This window comes from Diadema antillarum, unplaced genomic scaffold, assembly GCF_040938485.1.
Source record: "Diadema antillarum isolate AM-2024a unplaced genomic scaffold, OU_Dant_1.0 seq00000441_RagTag, whole genome shotgun sequence".
Lineage (NCBI taxonomy): Eukaryota > Metazoa > Echinodermata > Echinoidea > Diadematoida > Diadematidae > Diadema > Diadema antillarum.
This window is the reverse complement of record NW_027271416.1, coordinates 246,701-266,738: the sequence shown is the minus strand read 5'-3', so window position 1 is coordinate 266,738 and position 20,038 is coordinate 246,701. Positions and strand designations below refer to the sequence as shown.

General features: G+C 39.3%; 1 protein-coding gene across 1 annotated transcript in view; it reads right to left on the bottom strand.

The window, feature by feature from the left end:
* The window catches only part of LOC139732615 (bridge-like lipid transfer protein family member 2), a 58,947-nt gene that overhangs the window by 22,107 nt on the left and 16,802 nt on the right, over positions 1 to 20,038 (bottom strand). The window contains exons 14-38 of the mRNA XM_071643472.1: positions 19,413 to 19,480; positions 18,752 to 19,023; positions 17,643 to 17,831; positions 17,076 to 17,202; positions 16,000 to 16,252; positions 15,337 to 15,443; positions 14,968 to 15,054; positions 13,830 to 13,941; positions 12,718 to 12,922; positions 11,703 to 11,817; positions 10,422 to 10,510; positions 9,407 to 9,476; positions 8,649 to 8,741; positions 7,905 to 7,964; positions 6,997 to 7,093; positions 6,853 to 6,861; positions 5,990 to 6,200; positions 5,371 to 5,543; positions 4,708 to 4,806; positions 3,855 to 4,121; positions 3,204 to 3,300; positions 2,457 to 2,553; positions 1,541 to 1,615; positions 884 to 955; positions 104 to 198 (exon numbers count right to left, since the gene is read on the bottom strand). Coding sequence (XP_071499573.1) covers positions 104 to 198; positions 884 to 955; positions 1,541 to 1,615; positions 2,457 to 2,553; positions 3,204 to 3,300; positions 3,855 to 4,121; positions 4,708 to 4,806; positions 5,371 to 5,543; positions 5,990 to 6,200; positions 6,853 to 6,861; positions 6,997 to 7,093; positions 7,905 to 7,964; positions 8,649 to 8,741; positions 9,407 to 9,476; positions 10,422 to 10,510; positions 11,703 to 11,817; positions 12,718 to 12,922; positions 13,830 to 13,941; positions 14,968 to 15,054; positions 15,337 to 15,443; positions 16,000 to 16,252; positions 17,076 to 17,202; positions 17,643 to 17,831; positions 18,752 to 19,023; positions 19,413 to 19,480 — 3,139 coding nt within the window. The remainder of the gene's footprint in view (positions 1 to 103; positions 199 to 883; positions 956 to 1,540; positions 1,616 to 2,456; positions 2,554 to 3,203; positions 3,301 to 3,854; positions 4,122 to 4,707; positions 4,807 to 5,370; positions 5,544 to 5,989; positions 6,201 to 6,852; positions 6,862 to 6,996; positions 7,094 to 7,904; positions 7,965 to 8,648; positions 8,742 to 9,406; positions 9,477 to 10,421; positions 10,511 to 11,702; positions 11,818 to 12,717; positions 12,923 to 13,829; positions 13,942 to 14,967; positions 15,055 to 15,336; positions 15,444 to 15,999; positions 16,253 to 17,075; positions 17,203 to 17,642; positions 17,832 to 18,751; positions 19,024 to 19,412; positions 19,481 to 20,038) is intronic.

Below are 20,038 nucleotides of genomic sequence, written 5' to 3'. Positions count from 1 at the left end.
GCAATATGTAATTCACCTGAGTAAATTCGGTCAAGAGAGCAATAAAATACAAGCAATGAAAAGCAATAAAATACAAGAATGAAACAGTGTTGAAACAACTCACTTGTAGTGTCTACTGAGAGCTTTCTTCTTTGGCACAGTGTTGTTGAACACCTTCCCTCGCTTGATTGGCCTTGTCACATTTCCCAGTACGCAGGTCTGTTGGGTACAAAGAGATCGGTAGCTACCCAGGTAATGCCAGTACTTTATAGTCTGATCCAATCTTACAATAAAGAGTAATTTGCACATACATGTGTAACTGTGGGATCCATTTTATTTTGCATAGTCTTTCAATAGCATGTTCATGAAAAAAACAAAAAAAAACAAACAAACCCAGAATTCTATCAACTGGCAGTATACAGTATGATACTTTCACTCCCATAATATATGTTCACCTCAGATTGCACTCAGAAGTGTTCCTGTAGAATGTTTTGCGTAAACTCTGAAATTTTCTTCAAAAAGATTATGAGCCATAATACACATGCTATACCCAGTCCCAGTACCCCAAAATCATCATTTATCATCTTTATCACAATCAAAATGGCACCTCGCAATGAAACAAATAATCAACAACTCTTAAGTGAGGTTATTCACGTTTACACTGAATCTCCAAATGCAGCTAAAAATCAATACGAGCACAATCTGGAACTAGCCTTTTTTTTAAAATTTCCTTTGAATTTTTACAGTTCTGGGGTTTCATTTTTTGGGGGAACATGTCAACTACAAATTCTAAATATACACCAGCCCCTGATTGCTTAGAAGAAAAAAAGAGAGATTATAATGAATATCTCATATAGATTCTTGCCTTTGATATTGTGAACTCCACGAAAAGATTATCACAAACCTGAAAGTTTTGTAGCCATCTCATGGTGCTGCTGTAGAAGAGACAATTTGGGGTATCCTCTTCTTCCCCCTCCTGGAAAGGTACAGGCAAAAGCAGAACAGAAATAAAAATGACAATTGGACTTTGTCCCTTGGGAAGCTTAGAAATTCTTGCAGAAAAATGAAAAGAAAGTGAATTCTATATCAATTCTAAAGTGTTCATAAGAATTAGCACACACACATGCATACATACACACACACACACACACACACACACACTCACAAAATAACAGCATGAACCGATTTTATGCAATTTCAGGTAAATTAAGCATACATTCATAAAAAATAACTGCAGAAGGCAGTGGACTGTTTAAATAGATTACATTTTTCCACCATTATTAGTGACAGGTATGACAAATTTTGCAGCATTTGCTACGATAAAACAATCCAAACTGAAGAAATCCAGGCAAGTAAGATATATCTGTTACTTCTCAAGGATAAGTATTGCAGAAAGGAAAGGAATTAATTTAACATACTTCAACAGTTGAAAACATAAGACTATGAGTACAGTTTCTTCAATAGTATAATTATTCTACTGGGTAATGAATAGAGAAATACAAAACACAAGGCATCAATGATCACAGTGTCCCTCTTCTGAAAAGAATAGCTGATCACTTACCTTTGTCCCCCTGATGTCCAATGACATCTTCAAGTTGAGGTTCTGGGAGCGAAAAGCTGCGTAGGAATCGTGAACCTAACATCACGTGTGAGAAAGGAGAGCAAAAAGAAATGGTCACATGACTTGCATCACAGTACCTATGAAATACATAACTTTGCACTTAATCATCACTTCAAGCTTTTCTGGATAAAATGCTGAATGATCACATTGTACATCTGGAATTTAACACATGACAGTTTCAGACTAGCATAAGCAAGAGTTGTACAGTGAGCTTTTGAAGAAAATGGTCAACTCCACAGGCAGATAGAACAGGGGTTTATCATTGTTACTAAAGCATGCTGAAGTGATACTTGTACGTTTTTATTCTGCAGTATCAAAACCAATGACATGCTTGCTTATACTATTTCTATTTTTTTCTCCCTTTTTTCGGTCAGTGGTCATGATGACCTTTACATGTAGATTACGCTATCTGCTCTGCAGTCACTGGTTGCTATTTTTTTATGCATTTTTTTTTTCTTTAATCTGACAAGTCGTTTCAATTGTAATCACCAGTAAGGGTTTATTGTTATATACCACTTATAATATCACAAACACAAACACGCAATGAAAATATGGCCGATCAACTAGAAAAAACCAACAACTATTAATTTCCCCTTCCAACAAATTCTAGTACAACTCTGAGAGCATGCTAAGCAATGCTAGGAGAACACCTGGAATTCCTCCATTTTCAATACAATCAAAGAGTAAATATTTAAATGCAATGGAAATGACTGATCGGAGTTTAATGCTTTTTGTTTGAGGATAGCTGTAAACTCATGGAACAGATAGGAGGGTTCAATTTGCATCAATGCATTAAAGAATATATTGGCACTAAAGAGGACAAATGGTTGCCATGACAACAGGAAGAGAATGATACCTGGTTGGTGGAATGTGCGGGAACTTTATCAGGAGCACACGGCACAACACTGTGATGATCATTGCAGTCTCCGTTACACACCCAGCCGAGGTCAATACTGTCAGGGAGAGGTACAGTGGGAGAAGAGAGAAAGACAGAATGTGAGAAAGAAAGAGAAACAGACAGATGGAGATGGATAGATAGATAGATGAATAGATTGAGAAAGAGAGTGAGAGATAAAGAGAGATAGATGGAGATGGACAGGGAGGGAGAGAGACAGATAGACAAGACATGGATTGATAGACAGATAGAAAGGAAAAGAGACAGATGGTAGAAGAGAGTTGTCTACTACTTTGATGCAGTAAGACAACTCAATATTACAAAACATAAAGCATTTTAAAAGCTAGACGGGAGATATATGTGACGTCCAATGACACACTTTAATAGTTTGTGTGATTAATCATCTGTGGTATACATGTAATAAGCACATACAAAGTTAATAACATCAACCACAATGAAAGTAAAACAGGCAAAAACTAAGGTGAAACAGATTTGACATGATATATAGTATAGTCATCAGTGAGAAAACAGCGTATATTTCTTAAATATAGATTTAAAATTGATTCAGGGTTACATGTACTTTTCCACTGTCTCTCATCATTCGTTTCACTTGTTCCTCAAGCACTGAGTAATTTGAAGACAGCTCGGATGATCTGAGGAGGATGAGTTTGGATGAAAAATGAGGAATGTAAGAAAGATTTCACTCACTCTAGTCGGAATCTTGGAAGGTGGATCAGTCTCACATCATCGTACTTGGATGCTGTTCTCAGAAAGATGTCCAGATTGCCCTTGATCAGAAAGTGTGCTGCAACAGACATGAGCAAGTATGACAATTATGCATCCAAAGCAGCGCATAACAGTGAGTACCTTCTTAAACTTTGCACATGTTTTGCTTGTGTAGTCCCTTGCAGAAAATGCAAATAAACTGCATTGAGTGTGCATGTGTTTGTATATGTGTGTGTATTAGAGAGCTATCTTATGCACAAAATGTTTTACTTTCAGACTTTGGCTTTGTACAGAACAGACATATAAAAATCATCATTATTGTTCATTGGAAACCATAGAGCGATAAGGTCTATCAAGAGCACTCTTTTTCTCATTTGTTTTCATTTTCCTTTGAACATAATCAACCTTAGACATAACTAAATCTATCATAAAGTCATCTTGCAAAGGCCAAGACTGCCAAAAATGCAGAATGGTCTTAAAGTGAAGGACATTTCCATGTTGACTTTCATCAGAGCTTCTTGCAATGACTCATATGAGTCTTTTTGTTGCACTAACTTCTGGTAGTGATGCTGCCCATTGCAAATCTATATAAAAATCATACTGGATGCAATAAGCTTGTGAGCTCACACCCACCATTTGTCCAGTCCAAGTAGATGTCTGTCCACTCCCAGTCCAGCTGCTCAGTGGTGTTGTAGGGGTCCTTGGTGGTCAGCCACAGCATGTTACACTGCTGCAGCGAGATGGTCAGCCGGCCGTGGAACAGGAGGCGGGACTTGTCCCAGAAGGGGAGGGGCTTGCTGGGGTCCACGGAGGGGCGGTTCAGGAGGTTGGCAGCAAGCCCGATCTGGTTCCAGGCTGACTCTATGCTGGGGCCATACGCCATGCTCATCTCAGTGGCATCTGAAGGTAGCCACAAGAGAAGGGAGAATGATGATGAAAATAAGCACACGAATGGAAGCAATTAACACTACAAGAAAAAGAACCACTTTGACCTGTATTCAGAGAGGTAGTAGCTGAAGAGACCTTCATTAGTACACACTTCATATTTTCTATCCAAGTGCTTTTGACTCACTGCTTCATATTATAGACTTGTAGAATGTACACAGGTGGTAAGAATGCTACAGCAACAAAAAAATAAAGCAGGCACACTGAATAATTTCCAAAACAAATTTACACTTTAAATGACTCTCACAGCTCATGTGTTTTCAAACATCCGAGATTGAGCGAAATACAGCTATACATTGCAGTTGATTTGGCACTATGAAGTGGTATGTCTTCTTCCCAACAAATACATCACAATGTGAATATGTACCTTCAGCTGCTGTCAAGTCTTTTGCAGTAAATGTCTCTATCAACATTAATTTTTCTGGAATATGAGCCAGTTCTCAAGACACAGGAAACAGAAAAATCTATTCTATCTTTGAGTGAAATAAACATTATGGAATGCTGTCTGTCTGTTGACTCCACCCATCTCATGATTGCCTACCTGTTGTGAGGTCATGGAAGAACTTGAGGGGCGGCATGTTGCGGGTGACCGTGACATCCTCCCAGGGGTCACCGACCTCAACTAACCCCTCACGTTTTGCTACAAAAGAACACAAAAGAATCAGGATATATCTACTCATCGGTACCAAAATCAAAAGTGACACTTGACAATTGTTCTCAAATCACTACAGCACAGAGCATATTCTTGCCAGACATGTACAACATAAACAATGATTATCTTATACTATCAGCAAGGCACACTGAGCATTTCATAGGAGTGCAAATATATGTATGTTCATACTATCTTCTTTGGAAGGACAGTTAATTTCACACTTCAGTAAAGGGAAAAATTACTCAATGAAATGACATCAACCTTCATTTACAGGAAATCACAGGGACACGAATGACAGAGCTAGCAAACTTACTGTAACACTTTCATCCAAACTGAGCTGAGCACTCTTACTAATTGTTCTTACAGTACAAGGAAAATCAAGAAAATAGTTCGAACTATTCATTCATATATTTGCTATGTTGTGTCTATGAACAGACATGATGGCCACATTAGTGTATGTACACAAGTCACACTATAGGATTAGTTTAACTTGCATCCCATATGTCTACACACCAATCCTATCAGGTCAAGGGTCAAAGGCCACACTCTCACCTCTAGGCAGCCCTGTCTGCTCCGCTCCCAGGAGCTTGCCCCACCAGTGCCAGTCGTCAATCTGCCACAGGCTCTGGGGATAATCCCGAAGCTTGAGGGAGAACTGCTTGCAGTGGCCGCGCACCATGCGGCACCAGAGGGTGCTGAACTCCACATCGTCACCTGGCGGAGGGCTGGGGCGGATGGAAGGATGGAAGCAAGAGGCTTGAGACATTCTTGTAAATCCCTCAATCCACATGGAGGACACTTGACAACTAAAATGATACTGCAAATTCTCCAAAGACATTTTATGTGTTGTATATACACCTGTACGCATGATAGAAAGTATCCAAGACTACCTGCATTTTATCTACTACATATTCATAAAGCTTTTGACATCTTATTTATACTACATGTACCTGTCTTTGAAGAAGACTAGTAATTCAAACAAGTGTACAAACATTTTATAACTGTGAAGAATGAATGCTTAACTAATCCTAACCTCATACACACACACACAAAAAAGCCAGAATGGCAATGAAAAAGGCAATTGTATATAGAGCAATTATAGAATATAATCTTCAGTATACATAGAATTATAGAAAAGAGAAAAACAAATCAATCCCCCCTCCCCCCTCACCTGGCACTATCTATTCCTCTCATATGTCTCAGGATGTTTGCCCGTCCATTCATGGACTCGTCGGCGAGGGCGCTAATCTCCAGTCCGGTGAGGGTAAAGGTCACCAGAGCTTGTCGCATTGGGGTGGAGGCGTAGAGCGACTTGGAGCGAGTCTGGAAGATCTCGATGCACTTCTTCTCCAGCGAGATGTAAAGTTCCTCGATCTTCTTGGCTGGAAAAAAAAAGAATTGGCACAAGATTGGTGATAGATTTACAGTTTGTCCCCAAAAAAATTACAATCAGATTTTTGCATTGATAACACCCAATATGATTAAACCATCTAAGTGCTACTTTAGGGTCTTAAAATATAACATCTCAGCTCTATTTTGCAGAAGACCCCATTCAATTTCATTAAGCAGTCACAGAAAAATTTGGATTGTTGTATAGCATGTCATGAGTCTGATTCTTCCAAGTTCAGCACTTGGATGCTCTTGGAACTGCATATTAATGTGTAAACACAATAGACAAAACTTGGAGGGAAGTGATTCCTGACATGCTCTACAAAAATCCTCATTTCTCTTTGACCACTAGAGCAAACTGAATGGGGTTTTCTGTAAGATGTGGGCAATGTGTTATAGTTCCATACCCTGAAATTGTGTTTGGATTGACTCACTATTTTTAAAGTTATCATTGCAGAAGTTACCGTTGTAATTTTTTGGGGGACATACGGTACTTTGAATACTGGCAAAATGGAAGACTCAATCTTGACATATGCAATATCGATTTCATTCAGAGCAAAATGCAATATCGCAAAGATGATGTGCAATGATGTCACCACTTTCTGCTTCTTTTTCTTCCTTTTCATATCCCTCATATTTTCTTACCTTTCAAACCTTCTTACTCCCATCTCACTACCCAAACAGATCATTTCAAGTCTACTCACAAGGTAAACCTTAATATCTATACCCTGAACAGACTGATGTTGAAGACAAGGTGCCTTGTTAAAGACAAGGTGCCTTCATCCTCACCTGGCAGCAGCTGACCATGGCTTCTCTTTAAGTCTTCTACCTTTTTATCCAGCAGCTCCCTCCTTCTCTCGCTCTCTGCATGCTCATCCTTCATCAGCTGCATGGGATGAGACAGATAACAGACTAACATGAGAGACCACGGTCAACCTCTCTCCCATATTCATTACAAATTTATCAATGTATGGTACATTAATTTAATTTATCAATATATGGTACACACTGACATTTTCACAGTAGTCTTTATTTTGCAAATTTCACAAATAGGCTCTTCATCACAAAAATATTGGCAAAAATGGAGAGGAAAAAAAAAAATTGCCTTGCATGCACTGTTCCAGACAAGCGCAACAGCAATGAAATGTCAAGAGACACTTTCAAGTCAAACTTTCTTCTGATTGTTTGTGCTAAATCTTTTATTTGTTCAATCATCATAATGAGAAGACCACAAAGCACAAAATCAAATAACTCTAAAATATGTTCAATTGACTGCCATTCCTGAATCAGTATTTGTATGCAAAAGCATCGGCTTGCAGAGTATTCTGCACTGCATCAGGTAGAAATAATCAATGATAGTGTTACCCTCAGGTTGTTTGTTAGAGCATAAGCAAAAAAAATTGCTGACGGATAAAATATCAGCTCACCGTATCAGGGCAATTACCCCCCCCCCCCCCCCCCCCCCCCGAGGGCAATTACCCCCCAGCTAAATACTGGTTAGTGGTAAGGTTAGAGTAAAGATTAGGGTTAGGGTTAGGTTTAGGGTTAGGATTAGGTTCAGGATTAGGATTAGGGCAAGGAGAAGGGTCCGGGGTTATTGCCCAGGGGGTAATTGCCCTAGACCCCAGCTGACAGGTGTAACATCATTACATTACCACTCATAGACACAATCCAGAAACTAAAACATCGGTCATTACCTCATAGTTCACTCCAAGTTTGACTTCAAAGGGATCATCATCAATCTGCATTTTGAAGACCTGAAAAGAAAAGACACAAAAGACATACAGTATGTTTTGGGAAAAAGTCCTACGCATTTGTCTGCTTCAACATCACCTAATGTATGTATCATGAAGTAGAATTTAATAAGCCACTTCAAGGGCTCCTCTTACTGATGAGTTTATACTTGTGAATAAGCAATCTTCAAGGGGTACAAAGTGGAGAGGGTGTAGCAAGACCACACTATTGTCATGAATGGGCCAGTGACGTCAACAATTGTTAGCTTGAGAGTGCTACACCTCGTCTGTGGTCCACAGTGATAAATCAACATGAATGTCAGCATGTTTCAGGGGTGATGTTTGATATTCTGAAGGTTTGTGGCATTATTTTGAAGGTTCGTTATTCCAAAGGTTTGAAGTTCCCAAAATCATAAAGTTCATTATTCTGAAGGTTTGTTAATCCAAAAATGAAATAAGGTTGTCCTTCATAAATCCCAAAATGAAAAGCAAGTGCATACTAACGAACCTTGAAAATGACAAAACTTTATTTCATTTTTGGTTTAAGGAACCTTTGGAATAACAAACCTTACTTCATTTTTCGATTAATAGACCTTCAGAACAACATACCTTAAGAGTAAGAAACTGTAACCTGTGTCAGGTTGCATCCATGTGTCTGGTGTGTTACCTTTGTAGGTAGACATATAAAATGGGGACGGTGGTGCTCACCTGGGCTCTGATGAGGATGTCGGCATACAGCTTCTCCTCCCCGACTCGCTTCTTTTGGTGCAGCATCTTTAACCACTTCCTGATGTTGATGATCTGTGAAAAGGAAAGGGGCACTTCACTCTAAGTCTAGTATGGAGTATGGAAATTCATATAGATAGATGTTGCAACTGATTGAAAAATTGCCATACATCAATGTATATAAACATCAAATTAAGCAGTGTTTAGTAGCAGCCACTATAAAAAATTATGGGCATAAATACTTATGCCCAGGATTTGAACCTACGACTTCCTGATCACCGCAAGAATTTCATTAATTTGGATAGATGTCGTCCATAACAACATGTGCTGGTTTGAATAGGTATATCTAAAAAGAAAAAAAAAAGGATGTAACTGAATGAAAATACAAGAAGGCAGGACTACATTGCTTATCATCTTTACAGGTATCATGTAGATCAACTGAGAGCATGATTGCTTGTCTTTTTTCCCATCTTTGAAGAGTTACAAACTATTCATGGTTCATAGTGGGTATTAACCAGATCCTGGTAATTCCTAAAATACATTTTTATTTTCATCTTGTACTTATTGATTTGTTTTCTCTTGAGTTTCACTCCTGTAAAAAATAGTCCTTCATGAGACATTTTACACTCTCTCTGGCATAAAGTAGCCATTGTGTCACGACCATGTGCAGGATGTGTAGAGAGGGCATTATACAAACAATTCCTCATAAACCTCACATCCTCTGTCAAGATGTTACTCACCTCCGTGTAGTTGTCAGCGAAGTCATATTGATGTGGGAATGTGATGTCCAGTGATCGCATGAAAATTCCCCTGAAAAGAGTGTACGTATGACAGAAGATTGAACATGAATTTGTGGAGGTGAAACAAGTCACAACACACATCTTAGGTGGCAACGCGGAGATGCCTTAGGAAGTTGCATCCGACAATATCTGGCAACAGATGCTCTTACTTCTATCAAATACCAAATAGAAGTATTATATTAAGTCAATTTAGAGTCATCAGCATAAAATGTTTTATGAAAACTGATTATCATGCGCCTTGCTCCTAAGATTGTCTATTTCCGACAGATAAACTAGATTTCATTCATCATTGCTCTTCTTGGAACTTATCTGCTGTGCAGGATATGTCTAAACATTCCATGTTGTAAACATTCTTTGGAAAGAGAGCAATCAAACAAACCCAATAGTTTCATCAAACGTTGAGCAAAATCTATTACTGATACAAACATAACAACCAACTTAACTGGAAAAAAAAAATCACCTACAATGATGTCCTTCAGACATCTTGAAATGGCTGCCATTATCATATCTTTGTGATAATGCTCTCATCAAATTTTTGTCTTCCTCATGCGATTCATGTCTGCTACCAAGTTTCCACATAAAATTTCCAAAGACAAAGAGCTGCAGGAGAGACTGACAGGCACATAAGTGTGCAGGCATGGCATGTAAGTGACTACTGTAAAACGAGGAATGTTTGCGTGCATTTTAATTTCGCGAATTACGCAAGCGGCAACACTTGCGAAATTAAAATGCACAAGTAAGTTCTTGCCTACACAATATGAATTGGATGCCAGTGGCAAGTCGCAAAAATTTCATGCTGCAAGAAGGGCCATCAGCTCCAATTCGCAAAATTTTCATCCCGCGAATATATCGTGTTTTACAGTAATATAGTGGAATCATGAAAAGCTAAGAGGAACATGACAGAAGATATTGGTTGTGATGTAGCTCTTGTGCAAACCGAAGCTAGTAGCCTTACCATGCTCTATTTTTTGAACTGAGGTCAGCAAAGCTCATCCTGTCGTCCAGAAGCTGTGGACTGTCCACCAGTTTCTCCACACAAGCCGCCTGGTTTGAAAGACACCAGGTTTAAAGGGAGATATATAGTTATACACTCAGCCACCTATGATCAGGTCAATTTCTTTTCATTAACTCTCATACCTGGCCACTGAAGATATAAAGGGTAAAAACCTAAGCACACTGAGCCCCTTCAAAAAGCACTTGAGATATAGCCATATGGGCTTGAATGTATACTCAGAATTCATATTTGTGGTATCTGACTGAAATCTAATTACCTAATACCTGAATTGCCTATTATGATACTGAGTAAGTCAAAGACTTGTAGAGGGCCATTCAACAGATCCAGTCCTGAGCCTAAAGAATTCAATGTGATGTATCCACGAGGTGGTCAAATTATGCAATCTGGATTAGATTTGTTGTGTTTCTGTTTCCAGTGATCATTGAACTTAGAATTGAAGGCGTTAACTGATGTTGCCTCGACAGTATCAGCACAAAGACTACTAGTCCAGGAATTCACTGTTCTCTGGCTGAAAGAGTTTAATCTCTTACAAGTGTGACACCTTCCTTTATACAATTAAAAATTCTATTTCATTGCTAGTGTGTACACACAAACATGTCTGCAAATGTCTGCATACTGACTGCCTTTTTGGAGCTGGTGGGACCAATCTTGAGTGAGGATTCGTGAATTGGGAGAATGCATTCACCCATCTTGTGATGTCCCATCCCCAAAAATACTTCTCATTTGTGTTACATATGTGGCAATGTGCCATTCATTCATTCCTTTTGATAAATACCACTCTGCATGTGTGTACGATACTAGTAGTTTTCTGTGCTGGCTCTACGTTCAAATGGATCACTTACTTGTATACTGTAATCAAATGTGTGTACTAATGTAATGTGTAATCGTCTAGAGTGAGGCATGCTGTGTGCACGTTGGTATGCATGTTGTGTGCATAGCAAAGTAGGAGTAGTACATCTATTTCAATACATGGAAATGTCAAAGCAAAGTCTGTCTTTTTTGTGACCTGGATGAAAACCTTCAAGAAAACAATTAGGCAGCATAAATTTGTAGTCCCAAAATTATGTTTTTAGCTGCTCAGTGCAAAAATTTAATCCTACAAAAATAAGGATGTGCACAGTAGTTGCAACTGAGCTGGGAGAAGAGAGGGAATTGGACATGTGATACCAATACAGATGAATCAAATGACTAGTGTCAATGTTGTTTTTGTAGTCCACCAACCTGCACGGTGATGACTGGCCGATCATCAAACCCAAGGATGACCTCAGTGGATGTCGCCTTCAGTAGTCTGCTGCCCTCTTTGACCAGATACAGCTCTTTGGCCTGTATGTAGTTTCTGGATAAAGCGGCGAGACAAAAATCGCATCATATTGCTTGCAAAGTTCAATAAACAGGAGTTACTGAGATTCCTTAAAACTGACATCACATTACAGTATGCTGCTTCCACAAGCCAAGTGTGGAAGTTTAATTCTCCAATTGTCAAAAGACAGAAGATTTTAATATCACACATACTCCACTAATATACACCTTCTGAGTCATGGAAAAGACTGTGTCTATTCAAACACAATGAAACATTTAGAAAATGTTCTATTAAAGTTGGACAATCATCATCCCTAATGGTATGTAAACTCCCGAACGACCGAAGTTTGTGCATGCAATATTGCGCAATGCCAGACTCGGTGCTATATCCATAAACGTGTGGGACAATGCTGCCACTGAGACACGTGTGTGTGTGTGTGTGTGTACGCATCATACACAAACATTGTGACCGCGAGCTGCGGTGATTGGAGGAGAGAGGCCAGAAGACATGTGGCTCTTTTGGCCTCTCTTCATGCGCATGCGCACTGAGAGTGTGCGTCCATTCAGAAGCTCTCGTGGCTTGCTCGGACAGCCATTTTGAGTCAGGAGAATTGTAGCACAGAACTCTTGTAGTCTAGAGTGTTGTTCGCTGACCCATTGAGCCAGCGCTATTCTCATTCGGTGTCACTACATGATACAGAATGGGGGAGGCAGCGTGTTGCGTTCGACTCCGTGCCGCACAAACCACTCGCCACGATTGTAAGGCTTTAACACCTCATTAATAGTGTTGATTATTACTGAGTGTGCTTGAGTGCCGATAGGCACAGAAAAAACAATTGCATTGGGCACAATGTCCAAAGTCCCTGGTACAGAAAGATTTAAATCCAATCAGAACATACATGTGGAGTGGTGTTACTCTACAAAGATGCCATCTTACTTGTGTTTGGAGGACAATTCGTAGTGGAACTCCATCAGTCGCACCTTGACCACCGCGTTGATGCCATCAGAATGGGCTGGTGATGATGATGATGATGATGATGATGAGGAGGATGTCGACAATGATGGCGACAAGGAGGACGCTGATGATGATGAAACTGAGTCGCTCAATGCCAAACCAGAATCTCCTGCTGGAGACAAGGTTGCTATGGCAACCACAATTTCAAACAAAGCTATCATTTCATTGCTAAAGCATACAAAACGATATTAGCATCAGTTACCAACAATGGCACCTTTGCATGAACTTTGTTGTTTTAAAGTATGACATAGCAAATTTTAGCATATATGCAAATTTCCACATGCTTCAAAACAACTGAGCAACTTGAAGCACTGAAGTGACATTCACAATTCTAAACTGAAATGATTAAATTTACTAATACAGTCACACTTTATTTCAAGTTTTAGAATGTCACTTGAACTACTTCTGCCACTAGTCAAGTCTGAATATTTTCACATATTTTGATAGTACATTCTTGAGTGATGAAGTGATGTAATTAAGGTTCCTAAACTCTACACATGTCTCTACTCCAGAATCCTCCAGCAAGATAATTCAACTCTCTATTTAAGAAGTTCTAATGTTCTTAAACGTACAGTGCAATCCTGTTACAATGAACACAGTTGTAACAAATTTCTTGTTACGATGGTAAAAATTTAGGTCCCAAAATTACCACCAATATTTCTTTAAGCACTTATTCTGTTTGGCTACATATGTAATGAAATTTTGGTATGAAGAAAAAGAACTGCTGATCCAAAGGACTTTGTTATAACAGGAGCCACCTGTATCTGAATGCTGTTTTCATTTCTAACATTCAAGAACAGTCGAAAGAAGCAGAGGTGAAGGAGCATAATTATGCTATATAAATGCAATGACAGTGGATAGAGTCATATTCCAGTGATATTAGGGGCGGATCCAGGAATTCCGTAAAGGGGAGGCTCCTTTAAAAATTAAAGGGAGGCGCAAGCCCCCCCCCCCATTTTTTCTTTTTATTTCTTTTGTTTTAGCAAAAAATAAAGCGCCCCCCTCTGGATCCGCCACTGGATAATGTGGTTTACCTTTCAATTCAGTGGCAAAGGTCAGCAACTCTTTCACATGGTGGAAGATGGTCATGTGACTAGATGTATCCCATGATGCCCGCACACCTTCTGGAAGCTGAACCATCACTTTCTGCACAACGTTGACATAAAAAAAAAAGTACCAATGACTATTTATGCCATTACACCGTAACTAAGCCATTCAACATGCTGACGGCATTTTTTACAGAAGTCAAGCTATTTTGATCTCTATGAAGCAGCATTTTTCCCCATTGTAATATCAAAGTGTAAAATATAATTTGCTCCCTCTCAAAGTGACATTATATCCTATGAACCTTCCTGATCAATTCTATTTAGACTGAATGCCACTTTTTTTTTGACACAGAAAAAAGAAGAAATAATGTGGATGAATTAAGTGCCTTTTTTGACACATAATAAACAACACATACTGGTACATAGTTTCCTGATTGTGTAAAAATGAAATCAGAAACTTTGATTGTCAGCACAGCTAATGACAATTTAAGGATTGTGAAAGACTAATGCAATTCCCACAACTTGTAGTAAGTAATGCAATTTTCACAACTTGTAGTAAGTGGCACATTTTGGACACTACCAAATTCAACTACCTTAAATTTCAACAGTTGATTTAAACATAGCCATTCAAACATGATGAACTGTTCCTAATGGCATTCAATGTTTGGCCCATGATGTGAATAACGATCGCTTTAAGTATGAACCACCAGCCTCAGGGCTGTTTTAAACTTGTCGACTGCCAAGATTACACAACAGTTTATTGCCACTTGGTCTACTATCAGACGGTTTACTTCCCAGTCTGTCTAACACCACAATGGCTAAACTCATTTGGTCTACCATCAATTTCGTCTAATGCTCATTTGGGCAAATCCTCTCTTGGTCTTATGCCCAGTTTGGCTAATTATAATTTCGTCTAATGACCAGATGGTCTGATTGTCACTCCGTTAACGTGGATTTTCCCCACATCGTCTAATATCATTTGGTTTGTTGTCAGTTCGTCTAAATTCCATTTAGTCTATTTATCATTTGGTCTATGTACATTTCAGCTAATATCACTTCGTCCACTGCCCGCCAGTCTATAGTAAATTGGAAGACTCAGGGCCTTAAGAACATAACTTACACCCACCTTCTCAGCCTCAGTGTAGTTTGTTGAGATCTCCTTCACCTGTAGTAAGCCTTGAGGAAGTTTGGCATACTTGGGGCAGTTCAGAACCTGACAAAATATCCAATGTAAATCATGACAAATACATCACAGATAAAAACAAGGACATTAGTGTGAATGCTACATAATATAATGCATTGATTTGACATTTAAAACAGACAGGCAAACATCTTACAACATGAAGATCACTTATCAACATAAGAAAGTGAATGTTTATATTGACTTTACACAAATGGGCATTCATAAACAGAAAGACATAAGAAACAAGTAATATGATTTGGTAAAATCTCATTTGTCTCCTTTGAAGCTTTGGTCACTTCTCTGTTGCCTCACCTTGGATTCCCTGTTCATGATAAGGAACTTGAGACCTTCTACCATGGAGGTGGACTGAGTGGTGCCTGAGCTCATCTCAATCATGTCAACATGGAGAAGAAGACTCTCTGAGAGGGAAAGATGTGATTTCAGTCTTTATATTCTTCACAGAGCTAAACTGCACTAAAGGCTAACTAACACATAGTCAATAACCAGTGAAAATAAATGTATGGATAAAGTACTGCTGCTTATTGATCCAGTAATGATGACCAGTTTTCATTCCAGTATTCATTCAAGTGGATTTTTCAGAGATAGCATAACATGTTTTTACAGGATTGCAACAAAATAATCAAAATTTTGTCTGACTTGAACACAGCATAACACATGGTACAGTAGAGGAAGATATGCCATTTCCATTATCAGTATCAGGTATGGGCAACTGTCAATTGAGACCTAATATTGATCATTGACTGCTAGTTTTACATTATAGGGCCATCATGGTTACAACTTTGTGAGGGCAGGTTGCAAAGCAAAACATAAGCTATTAAAGATATCACTCAACATAATGTAATGTAAAGATGAGAAGATCTAAACTCACAATGTAAGCTCACACATGCATGAGCCACTTATTGTCACTAATGTATTTCCAAAGCTCTTGAAAATCCTAGACTATCTATTGCAAACCTTTCATGGAGCTGCAGACAAAAGTGTTGAAGTCGTCCAGTCGGAGGGCAAAGCCGTGCTTCCTGCGGGCGCGGCCCATGGTAGGGTCCACCCGTACCTTCCGTCTGGCGGCGGTGGGGTGCCGTGGTGGCCCCCTGAGGTCTAGGACAGTCTTGAGGACGTGTTGTATGATGAGGTGGAGGGAAGGAGAGCTCTCCAGGTGAAGGGAATGAAGGGAACACTCAACGTCCACCAGCAGGGGGGATAGATCCATCTGATGTATGGTGAATATTATCCATCCCCAAAAATGATTGGCATGTACATAGACAGACAGACACACAGACAGACAGATAAACATATAAAGACAGATATCATCAGATAGATAAGTACATGTATAGATACCTGGATTGATAGATAGAGAGAGAGAGATAGAGATATTGATAGAAAGATTGACAGATTTCACTTTATTCATTTGTTTCATCATGGATGAATTTATAAGCCTTTCAGAGTAAAAGCTGGTTTTCAAAGGGCTGGTAACACAGTGAATCTTGATCAACAGGGAAAGTAAACATTCCATGTGACGCAGCAATGCATAAAGAGGAGAGCATAGATAGATACACAGATATATACATGCTAGATAGATTGATAACTAGATAGATCGCAACAGAAGCAAGATGGTCCAATATACAGAAAGGCAGGTATTGAAGATGGATAGACTAATAGACAAAAGGGCTTGCAAATAGCATTACAGTGCTCATACAAATGAAACACATCCATTTCAGAAGTTTTCCTTGACTCTTTTTGCCTCAAGGTGCCATATGTTACTGAAGTTAGTTTGTACCCTTCGTCTTGCACTCCAAATGTTGCATGTTCTTGGCATAGCTTTGCATCATGTTATGTAAAATCAAAAACCCTACATAGTTTGATGTGACACTTTGTCACTTTCTAAAATGAAATTATTTCGACTTGACATGAGTAATGGCTAACATATGAGGGCACTCACTATGTTTCATTCCAAGCTTTGGTTAAATGAGAACCATACCATACAACATCATGCAATAAAGCTAGAGACTAAGTGTGTGAAGAAGTGTTGATACCTTTGCATCCAAGGCTTCTATTGCACAAACAGTCCCCCACACATGTCTGGTGGGTAGCATGGCTCCAGAGGGGGTGCGCACCGAGTCACCTACCAGCAGGTACAGCTGCTCACTGTGCATACTCCCTCTGAAATTTACACAGAACATCAAACTAGAGCATTGTTTCATAGATGATAGTCGTGTGCTGCTGTCAATGGAAAGTAAGTGTAAATACCAATTGCCTGGTAAAGCTGAAGACTTATGTTTCAGTCTGTCTTGAAAATACTGATAGCAGTTGGAAATAAGTTGAATCCTATTTACAAAATCTGTAGGAAATACATATCAACACAACAATACTTCCAAACAAATTATCTCACAAAGCATTACGTCTCTGCAAACGCTATCAAAATACTGCAAGAATGTTGGTTTGCAAACCAGCAATACACTGTGATTTTATACCATGTCTGCAATACTGCAAGTGTAAAAAATAATTTCATATAAATATGTAGAGTTATCAAAGGGATTATATTTGCATTACATGAATTTCTACACAGCATAGTGATTGAAAGTGCAGTAGAGACATCTCACCTGATGTAAGCAAACGGCTTCTGGACAGACTTCCCTGCATCGGAGGTTACACTCCAGCTTCCATGGAGAGTGGCGAGTCTCACGGCACACTGGGGCACATCCTGGCACATGACCTGACACGAGAGGTCGGACAGGTTGAGGTCAAGGTCGACCGGGAGACAGAAGTGTTGCCACGACTCCCACTCTGATCTGGAATCAACAATTCAGTCAACAGTTGAGATTAGCAACAGATTATGTGTCTGCAACTGAAGAGCATACAGCATACTTTTAGCGAGTTTCAATATTTCATGAAACAGAACTACCTGACAATTTGTGAGTGGTTAAATTCCTGATTTGGGCGGCCAGGGCCCCATTTCATAAAAAATTATATGATAGCAACTCTCGCGGGAATGGCAACCTCCTATAGCAACAGCCAATCAGGAAGCTGGATTCTTGTCGTTACCATGACAATTGCCATTCCAGCAAGAGTTGCTAACATATCAAGTTTTTATGAAATGGGGCCCCAGAGTACAGGAATACAAACTGTAGATGGAGAAATGTCTGCATGCATGTTGCATTCATGTCAGAATCAGAGTCTACATTTCTGCAAATTGTTAAATTCAAGAATAGCACCCTATTGTGAAATTGTCAAAAATAAAGCCCCCATGAAATATATGGCGTATACAGTATATTAAGATAATGTTGAAAAATCATGATTATCAGCCCAGTGAGAACATACCCATGCACAAAGATCTCTTTTCTCAAGAAGCCAATTCTAGGGTTTCTCAAGTTGCTTCCTGAGAAACTCTCTTTACGTACATATGTGTAAATGCAAAGTTGAGAACTTTGGTGTGACTCAATACAGGCTTGTCATTCACAGTGCTGAAATTTGAATTCAAATTGAAACTCACCATCTAATTAATCAAGTGCTGATCAGCTCTTCTTTCATACTACACTCTGTCATTATCGAGCTAAATGAACTTTCACAGACATTCATTGAAATTGAAATTGAATGACACTCGGATTGAGTGAATTGATCTATTCTCCCATATTTGACAGCTACAATTGAATACCATGTTCATTTCATTGGATGCGCTTGGTATCAGCAAACTCAGCTGGGAGAGCTCTACCTTGTTCCTGTGAAAGATGGAGGTGACAAGGATGGAGGTGGCGATGGCTTTCGAGGGGGAGGCGGTGAGGATGACCTCGATGATGGAGGTGATGATGACCTGGACGACGATGTCGATGCCGTCGATCCTGTGGACGAGGCTGAGGTTGAGCGGGGCTTGCGCTGGGCGATGGTCTCCATCACCCAGGCAGCCCAGAATATGATCTCCTCTTCGTTGTACAAGGAGTGGCCTCGCTGGAGTTCTATGCCGATCTGAACGCACCTCTCGTTGATCTACATGCACCAAAGCAAGAAATGAAAGAGAGAGGAAATACCGCGGAGTAATATCTGGCCTTCAGGTTTCCTTAATATGGCCTTACAAAATGTAATGCCTAGAATTAATTCAGGCATTTTGTCACAAGACTGTACAATGAATGAAACTTTGTGATTGAAATACAGTTCATTCACAAATTTCCTAAAGTGTTAACACACATATTTAACTATCTACACACGCAGTATCAATGTTCTGTGACTCAGTATATCCAGATTACCTATCTTCATGTACAGAGAGCTAACGTTTTCCTCCTATTGCACGCTGGCTTGGTACATTTTATGACTGACATTCAAAGATATCTTTCAAAAAGCAGAGTGATCATGATACCAGAATGGCTGGATATTCTTACCACAAGATATGTCTTGAGACTCGTCATCCTGAGCAACTTTGTTGAAGCTGCATTCACAATTTCGACACCTGCAAAGAATGTTTGAATAGGTGTATAATCATATTTTATATTTTCTGCTTATCAAAACTTACGTTTGAAAATTACACAAGCTTAGAAAGAGAGTGTAATTATGCACATGTATGTCAATGTATTTCATACATACGGTGTAAAGCCTTCTTCACATGGCATATGTATTTATTGATGAGAATACAACAAAGCATCAATTGTTTCCATAGCCTATAGTGCGAACACTACTGGTATTTAAAAGCTCTGACCGTTCCATGAATCTCATTAGGCATCAAATGTGAGGAAAATAAACTAGATGAATTTCAGGAGTATAAGTAAAATGGTATGCTCAGTGGATGCCACAGGAACACAGCATACTGTTGATGGTTTGGAGCCAGATTGGTGTAAATATAGTCCAAAGCTCTTACCTTTTAACAACCTTCTTCCCCACTCCCCCCCCCCCCCCTGCTTTGTCCTTTCATAATCAAACGACACTCACATAGAAGACAATATACCTTCCAAAATTTTACACCATCAGAGCTATAGCCTTCTTTATCAAGCTCAATGGAGTGATCAATGAT